This window comes from Egretta garzetta, unplaced genomic scaffold (assembly GCF_000687185.1).
Source record: "Egretta garzetta isolate BGI_Z169 unplaced genomic scaffold, ASM68718v1 scaffold105, whole genome shotgun sequence".
NCBI lineage: Eukaryota > Metazoa > Chordata > Aves > Pelecaniformes > Ardeidae > Egretta > Egretta garzetta.
This window is the reverse complement of record NW_009259598.1, coordinates 1,947,268-1,955,899: the sequence shown is the minus strand read 5'-3', so window position 1 is coordinate 1,955,899 and position 8,632 is coordinate 1,947,268. Positions and strand designations below refer to the sequence as shown.

The 8,632-nt window shown below is 61.6% G+C and overlaps 1 protein-coding gene across 1 annotated transcript; it reads right to left on the bottom strand.

Annotated features, from left to right (window-relative positions):
- Positions 1-2,132: 2,132 nt before the first annotated feature.
- On the bottom strand, positions 2,133-4,890 carry OPTC (opticin). The gene is made up of 6 exons (XM_009638224.1): positions 4,666-4,890; positions 4,073-4,208; positions 2,974-3,132; positions 2,667-2,869; positions 2,425-2,520; positions 2,133-2,303 (listed from the first exon to the last, which is right to left on the bottom strand). The coding sequence occupies exons 1-6, from the start codon at positions 4,888-4,890 to the stop codon at positions 2,133-2,135; spliced, it is 990 nt and encodes a 329-aa protein (XP_009636519.1).
- Positions 4,891-8,632: the final 3,742 nt, after the last annotated feature.

Sequence of the window (8,632 nt, the reverse complement as noted above, 5' to 3'; positions counted from 1 at the left end):
GCACTGGCTTCTTCCCCCCCACCCCTGGCAGCAGCAAGGGCACGAGAGCACAGCTCATAACTGCGCCAGCAGAACAGCATAGCTGAGCCCCCAGCAGCCCCCTCCCAAAGACAGCTCCAGCCCAGCCCCCTCTGGGGCTTTGGGGAAGATGAAGACCTCCTGCCCCAGCCTGCTCCCTCCTCCCCAGGGTTGTGAGGGGATCCGAGAGCCACACAAGACAAGACAACACTGCTGAATCTTAGCTCTCCCCCAGCCAAGCCCCCCAGAGCCACCTCATTACTCTTAAAAAAAAAAAAAAAGTTTGGTTCCTACAAAGCCAGCAGCCCCATCTCCCCCAGAAACATCCCTCCACCTACCTTGCTCTCCTCCCCTATGAAGCAAACCCTTTTCTCCCCTCTGCAGGCTCCTTTTAATCCTTCCTTCACCAATACCGAGCACCTGGGCTATTCCCCAGCTGCGTGGGCATGCCCATGAGACGATAAAACCACCCCAGAAGGGAGGTAAACAGCGGAGTGAGTTTGCAGTCCGAAGTTAAGGTCAGGCATTTCCAAACACTCTGCCTTGCCATCTAGCGGGATGAACGCGAAGGGCTGGGGCTCGCCGTTGGGAAAAGTTGGCCAACTCCATCCTGCTGGAGCCGAGCCTGGCTCACAGCAATCGTTCATCCCATGGGAGCAGATGAGATCTTACCGGGGGTAAAAGACAGCACGAAGGTGTCAGAAGGATGGATGGGGAAGGCAGAGGATAGGGGGATAGACAGGCAGGGGATAGATAAATACAGCTGCTTCAAGAATGGCATGACAACGGTAATAAATCCTGGCATTTTAGATCTAGCCTGAGGGGAAAGGCTGGAATGGCTCTGAATTCCCATTTAGGAAGGGCTCTGGCTTTTGGATCAACATAATCCATGTCCGAGTTGGGTTTTGCATGGAAAAGAAAAGCAAGGGGAGAGACGCGGTGCACACACACACATGCTCCGTGCTGTGCCGACGAGGCAGGCTTGCAGACGCGAGCGCCCAGCGGTGTTTGCAGCGTGCCCGTAGATGAGAAGCGGGATCTTCTTGCGAGGTTTTCTCCAGCCGCCTTCGTTTGCCTCCCCGGGCCTGGAGGATGTGGGCTGAGCTCAGTGGTTTTAGTTCGGGATTTTGGATTCTCCGGGGATGTGTCATCCCTCTCACAGTACCCGTGTTTGTTACATGTGTATAAAAATATAGAGGATGAATACATTATATTTAAAATATCTCACCACTGGGCAGCTCTTTTTGGGTGTTGAAAGCTGGGATGGTACAAGATATTTTAACTACCTCTGAGTGCTTCTTTCCTGCTGGACTCGGGGCCGTTTGGCTTGCAAGCTCCAGAGCTGCTCCAGCCTTTCCCTGCAGCTGAAGCAGACCCAAACCCAGGGAAACCCCCCCCTCTGGGCAGAGCTCAGGCTGGAGACCCCGCTTGGTACCAGTGGGGTCAGGGCCCTTGCAGATCCAGGGCCCCGGGTCTGGGGTGAGGTGATGGAGGACTCCCGTTGCCCTGTGCTGAGGTTTCCTATTGCATCCTCTTTCGGAGCATTCGGGGACAGCCTGGCTGCAGCCACTGCTCACACCTGAGCGCACAATGCTCCTCCGGAGCCACGCAGACCCCCCCGATGGACCTGGGGACAGCCTGATCATGCAGGTCAAACTCGATGTGGCCAAAGCATTGGCTCTCTGGAGCAACGCGGCTGCCCATCCCTGTCTGGGAAACCCTGAAAGCAGACATGGAGGCCTTCCCAAGGCACTGGGAGGGAATTGAGGGAGAAAGGGGACGCAGGGAATTCCCCATCTTTGCAAACCAGCACCACTCACAAAGCAGCTGCTGGGCTGGGGCTGGGCGAGGGCTTTCCACTGCCCTTGCTGTTGAGAACAAGACACTGAATGCGTTTTTAAAGTCTTCGTTTTATTAGAGCTGCCCCTCCCCTGCTCTGTTTGCCCCAGAATTGAGTTTACCCCCACATGGAGGCTCAGCTCACCCCAGGGTTAAATGCATCTGCCTTAACCCCACGTTTTCCATGGGGCAGCAGTGTCCAAGGGGCGCTGGGGTGGGGGCATGGTGGGTCTGGGAATGCTTGCCCCTGTTTCCCAGTGTTGGGGCTGTGGGGCTCAGAAGAAGCGACCCATGGGCAGGCGGGGCAGGCAGAAATAGGCATTGGGGAAGAGGCTGAGGTTGATGGGGTTGCCATCGAGGCGGATGTCCTCCAGCGCCCTACGGATCTGGCTGTGGTCTTGGCTGTCGCAGAATGTGTCCTCATGCATGGTCTGGATGTTGTTGTTCTGGCCAGGGAGACAGAGGGCAAAATCAGATTCAAAGGGATGAGAAGGAAGAGGAGGAGGAGGAGGTGGTGGGCTCTGCCAGACGCGTGTACAGACAAGGCTGGGTTCAGGCTGGTCTCACCTGGAGGTGCAGGGAGCGCAGGCTCTCGGGCAGGGGCACGGGGATGTTGTCCAGCTGGTTATCGGACAGATGGAGAAACTGCAGCTGCTTCAGGTCCTGTGGGAAGAAGGGAGAGATGAACCTCCCTGCTCCCAGCCGCACTCCGGCCCTATGCACCATCCTGGTCACCCCTTGGCATGGCAAGTTTGGGCTAAAACCAGCCTGGATTCATCCACTGGGTGCTGCGCAGCCCTAGCACCCACCCGGAAAGCTTCAGGCCGGAGGCCGGTGCTGGGGATCCTGTTGAGACGGGCGTCCAGCCGGACGATGCTGCGGGGCAGCTCGGGCAGTGCCGTCAGCCTGTTCTCGGGCAGGATGAGCTCCTGCAGGCTGGGGAGCAGGCGGAAAGCGTCCACGTCTGCCCAGGAGATGAAATTGCTGGTCAGGTCTATTCGCTTCAGCTTCTCTGGTGGGAGAGGAGGGAGGAGATGAAACAGGGACCCACGCAGAACCGCTTATTCCCCCCGTGTCCCATTGCGGAGCCTGGCCCTTCCCCGTGCCTCGACGTACTCAGCCCCATGAAATCGCTGGCCCGGATTGCGCCAATGCGGTTGAAGCGGGCGTAGAGGTAGGTGGTCTCCGGCGGCAGGGGTGGGATGTGCTCCAGGTCAGCGTCGTCGCAGTAGACGGAGGTGCCGATGCACAGGCAGAGCAGGCAGCTGGGCAGGCCTGGGGGGTGCAGAAGGAACCCTTGGCATGGCACGGCACGGCTCCCCCGACCCCCCCAAAGCACCCTGGCATGCAGGGAGATGGGAGGATGTGCCCACCCCTGCCCACGCTGGGGGTACATGAAGTCTTTAGCACCCGGAGCTGTTGCAGCCCCAGCACCTTCATCAGTGCAACAGCCCAGGGCACCTCATCAAGGGAAGGGCCAGAAACTCCCAGCCAAAAAAGCTGATAATAGATGAAGCTGCTCAGGGCCAAACACCTCCTGTGGGAGAGGGGGAGACGTCAGGTTGCCAAACACAGCAGCGTTACACCCAGGGCTCACTTGGCCCCCTTAGTTTTTCCACAGAAGGCAACAGAACAAAAGAAAACAGTTTTGCATGGAGCCAAACATCTCCCTCGGCTGTGTGAGGGTCCTGGCAAGCTGGGCAGGGGTGGCAGGAGGGGTAGAACTGTGTCCCCCCCATGCACGTGCTCCCTCTCTTCTGCCAGCGCCTGCCAGACTCAGCATCCATTAGTGGGGGAGTTCAAAGCAGCAAGGCAACAATTTCCCTTTGCCTCCTACTTAATTTGTCCCAGTCCAGAGTGACAGAAAATGAATAAAGATATTTATCCCTCGCTACAGGATTTTAATTGTCACTAATCTAATTGCTACTCTGTCCGACTGTCGCAATGCCTCTGCTCATTAAAATGTTGCTGCTTTGCTGGAGCTCTTGTTTCCCAGAAATGTCTCGCTGCAGCCCTCCTGCCTGCTGTGCGATAAGACGCACCCCCAGCACCCCGGGTAGAGCAAATAACTGCTGCTGTCTGCTGGTGGCAAAAGGATTTGCTCCCTTTGCTCCAGAGCATCAGCCCTGCCACCCCTAGGACATGTGGCTGCATCCCACAGGAGCCAAATCCCGCTGGCTGCACCTTTGTGCAGCACCCCGGGGTCCGCACTCACCCTGCGGGGGAACGGGCGCTGGGCGGACGGGGTGGGATGTGGTCGGAGGCTGCAGCTTTGGGGTTTCAGCCGTGGTACCCAGGTTTGGGAGAGCCGTGGGGTCCTTGGGGCGAGGAGCCAGGGTACCAACCTCGATCTGCAAACACAGCCTGGGCATGAGGGCTGGGGTAGCTAGGAGAGTCCTCCCGCTCCCCTCTGGTGCAGGAGGCACTGGTCGAGGGGTCAAGGGCACTGGGTAGGTCTTACTGAAAAGCCAGCTCCTCCTTGGAGATCTCTCCTAGCTCAGGGTTTCAGAACAACCCCCCCTCCCTATTTGCCCAGAGGGATGCAGGAAGCCTCACGTCCTGGATTCCCGCAGCGATGCTACGGCCAGGCACTGGCTGGGGAGAAGGAAGCCAGTGGAGGTTGGGGTCCGGTAAAGCCTTTCCCGCCACCAGAAAGAGTGGTGGAAGAGCCCCCAGGGCTCGTAGGCTTGCGCAAGAGGCTGATTCTCCAGTTGTGCCCCATCCATCCCTTGGACCAAGCCCCTTTCTGGGGATGCACCCAGAGAAGAGCTGCCCCGCATGCCGGCTGCTCTCCTGCGTTCCCCTCACCTTCGGAGCAAGGTCACCGTAGTCGTAGAGCTCCTCATAGTTACTCAGGTCAAGGATCTCTCCATAGTTGTCCAACGTCAAGTCATAGTTGTCCAGGTCCAGATTTTCGTAGAGTGCAAGATCAGCTTTTGGCTTCTCTGCCTTCCTCCTCTCCTCCATGGCTGGGACAGCCCAAGCTGCCCCCAGACACAGGCTGGCGATGCCTAGCCAGGCCAGGGTCTGCATCCTGCACCCGGCCGGGGTCACCGCTCCGAGGGCAGCACCGGGGGGGCACAGGGCTCCGACAGGGCCAGCAATGCGAGACAGGATGGGGCCAGGTGCCCTGGAACAGTTGCAAAGCAGTGAAGGCAAAGAGGGACGGGAAGGCAGGACCGGCACGCCGGCCACAGCCAGCCCCGCTCGGCAGCCGTGGTGGGGACTGCGGCCACCTCAGGGGACGAACGGTCCTGGGAACATTACGCTGTCCCTTTTCTTTTCAGCCCATTTCACGCTCGGCTGGGTGGTTGTGCAGGAGAGGCCCCGTGGCCGTGCTGGGCTGCCCTTGCTTCCCAGCTTTCCCAGCCCCGAGGAGGCGGTAAGGGGGTCGGGAGGTGATGAGGGGGTCGGGGTCCTGCTCCAGCCGCTCAGGGCGGTGGGTGAAGCTGGTCACTGGCCCAATAAGCCCAGCAGAAACGACCCCAGGAGTCCTGGCACTCTGCTGCTCTCCCCTTCGATCCCTCTTGCTCCTGCACCCAGGTCCAAAGCCCTGAGATGCTGTTTCTCAGCCTCCAGCATGCCGGGCAAGCCGGGGGTACCTGTCACTCGACCCTGAGCATAGGGGCTGCCTGCACAGGGACACCCCCAGCTCTACAGCCCAGGCAGGGTCCCCCTGGCAGCCCCCCCCCACCCCAAACCTGCCGGGGTCCATTCCTAAAGGGAGCTCACTCCCACCTGAAGCTGGCCCCCGCACATGGGTCCCCAGCACACATCATGCACCCTGTGCTGCAGCATCACCCACCCAGCGGGCTGCACGCGCACGTGTGCACCCACACCGGAGCAGGCGGAGGGGCCTGGCACCCAGCAGCTTCCCACGCGTCTCTCCCAAACCAAATGCAAAAGCGATGACCCAGCCCAGAGTTTTTGCACCCCAGACTGAGGATGCTGCTCCCTAATTTCTGATGGTTTCCCACGAGCAAGCCTTCACAAGTGCAATAAGCTCCCTGCATGCACTGCTGGCCCCCGACCCCCCCAGCCCTGCAGCTCACCCCAGCCCAGTGGGGCTTTGCTGGGAGCTGGAGGAGCAGAAAGAAGACGGCATGGACGTACCCCCTTTCCCCTCCTCCTCCTCAGCGTGGGAGAGCCCCGTCCTGCTCCTGCGGGCTGGTGCACTGGCTGGGGAAGGCTGCTGGGTTTTTAATGCATGGAGAGAAGGGGGGGGGGGGCTGCACAGAGGGGCCTGGCACGGCTGCTGCTGAGGGGAGAGGCAGGATGCGGCCAATCAAGCTGGCAGCCCCCCACTGGGACATTATATCGTCCCCAGGGGTGAGCCAGCCCCAGTGGTGGCTGTCCTCCAACAGCCCAGGCTTGTTTCTGGGGCTGGGGGGGACGGGACGGGATAGGGAACATGCTGTGCTCCCTGCCCTGGTGGCCCCATGGATGATGGGGACAGGTCTGTCCCTGCCCCAACAAGCCCAGGTTACTGCCAGCCCAGCTGTGGCCGTCCCCAGGGATGCAGGAATAGCAGAGCACCCGGCACAGCCCCCCTTGCTGATCTGGGTTTCAACTGGGTGGGACCCCAGGGCCCGGTGAGCATCCCAGCCCTGGGGAGGGCACGGGGGGACCCGCTGCTCCCCAGGTTTGGGGGGGCTGCACAGGCTCACCCCAGCAGCCAGATGGCTGGTGATATTCGGCTTGCCCGCCCCCCTTGCCTCCCGCGGGGCTCAGCGCCTCTCGCCCCTCTGCGCGCTGTTGCTTTGGAAACGTGGGGGTGGTTTGGGGAGGGGGAGCTGATGTGGATGGGGGGGGCAGTGCTGCTCCCCCACTGGGGTAGGAGGGGAGACGTCCCCCATCTCCCCCTGTGTGCACCCATGTGCCCTGGGACAGGGGGGGCTGCTTGATACCCCTCACGCAGGGCTCAGCTCAGTGAGCCTGCCTCATCTTTAGCGGGGGGGTGGTGGATGTCATCACCAGGGCTGTGCTCTGTGGGGTTGGGACACCCCAGGATGGGCAGGGTGTGCACGACAGCCCCACGGGCTCCTCACAGCGCTGGGCAGCCTTGTGCACACACAGCCACTCTCTGCCGCAAAAATGTTCTCCTTCCTTGCAGGCAGATCGCAGCCCACGCGCTCACCCACCGCCGACGTCGCACCCATCTGCCGGTGCTTGCTGGGCAGGTGGGGACCCCCCGACAGCCCCCCACCGGCAGGCACGGACCTGGGCCATGCACCCGCAGCCCCCCTCACCCCAGCCCACGGCGCAGGGCAGCCCCAGCCCCGCTCTGCATGGAGCGGAGCAAAGGGCTGCTGCTAATCTTCGTTAAGCCCCTCATTAGGCGGCTCAGCAGCCACTGTGATGGAGGGGATGTGGCAGCTGGGGGGGGGGCATTGCAGCTGACCCCATGCCTCACTCCTTGGAGGGCCTGCAGGCGCCTGTCCGGGGTTGGCAGCTGAGTCCGTCTGTCCCTTGGGGAGCAGGGGCTGTGGTCCATGGCTGGAGGGGACCCAGCCTTCAGATGGCACCTTCTGCTTCAGCTCTGGGGGAGATGGGGCAGCAGCTCCTGCCTGGCAGCCCAGCACAGTGGAAACTGCTAAAAGCAAAAGCCTGGGCTGGGGCTGGTGGGGGGTCCCTGGGGCAGCAGGGGGTCCCCAGGGCAGTGGTGTCCCCGGGGCAGCTGATTTGCTACTCTAGAGAAGGAGCCAGGGTCCATCTCCATGCCCGCTCCATCCCTTGTCCCCAGAGGCAGCAAATGCCTGCATGGATGGCATCGCCCGAACGTATTCTCGGTGCAAACCCTCACAGCAGGAGGGGTCCCTGCTCAGGCAGCCACAAGTGGGGTGGGAGAGTCAAGGGGGTTTGATTTGGGTAGCAACTTATCCTGCTCCAAACTGCCTCTCGCCACGTCCAGTTGCTCCCCAGTGGGCCCAGGGCTCCCTCCCCAGCACTGGGAAGATCAGCGCACATCGTGCTGGGGAGCCCCTTCATGCCCACCCCAGCTGCCCCACTCAGCCCCCCCTGACGAGGGGTTTCCAGCCGTCCCCATCACCCCACAACACGCAGGGCGAGGGGAGAGCTTCCCGCTCCGGGGCTGCCCGCTCCCAGGGCGGCACGGTGGCTGTTTGCAGGGAGAAGCAGCGAGCCCCCCCGCCCCGGCTTTTGCAGTGCTGAGCTCCCCCGGGGAGACAGGGCTGACTCGCCCGGTGAGGCAGCGGGTGAATGCACACCCGAGAGTGCATGATTCACGCCATAAAAACACGGAGGTTTTTATTCTCCAGCGCAAAAACATAAGGGGAAGCTCGCTGCCTGTCCCTGCTCTGCACACACACACACACACGCACCCCCTCCTGCCAGCGCGCACGCTCCCGTGAGGAGCCCCACGCCGCAGCCCATGCGTTCGCACCCGCGCCCACAGCCGTCCTCCCTCTCTGCTCATGATTCACGTGGGGAGAGCAGCCGCCAGAGGAGATTTTTGAAGCCGCAGCGATGGGCAGGAGGATAAGTCGCTGCCTACACCCGCTCTGCTCATGGGGAAAAACACGCGGGCACCCCGCATGACCGCAGCCCTGGGGATGGATCCGGGCTCGTCGCTGTGGGTGGGGGAGATGCCTCCCCACTCAGCGGCCTCCACACGCACGCCCTGGAGGCCCTCGGTGCTGCCCCATGGGCAAACTCACCCTGGGGACATTTGTCCAGCTTCCCTGGGAGCACGACGGTGACGTGAGGGCAGCTCAGCCCAGGGTCCCACAACCTGCCCCGACCGTGCAGTGCATGC

Bases quoted from the DNA above. Each gene is read 5' to 3' on its own strand.
- OPTC (XM_009638224.1), bottom strand. From the start codon at position 4,890: ATGCAGACCCTGGCCTGGCTAGGCATCGCCAGCCTGTGTCTGGGGGCA. The intron at 4,209-4,665 runs GTGAGGGGAACG...CTGTGTTTGCAG, and splicing joins ACGGTGACCTTGCTCCGAAG to ATCGAGGTTGGTACCCTGGC. The intron at 2,521-2,666 runs GTGGGTGCTAGG...TTCTTCCCACAG, and splicing joins TCCGGCCTGAAGCTTTCCGG to GACCTGAAGCAGCTGCAGTT.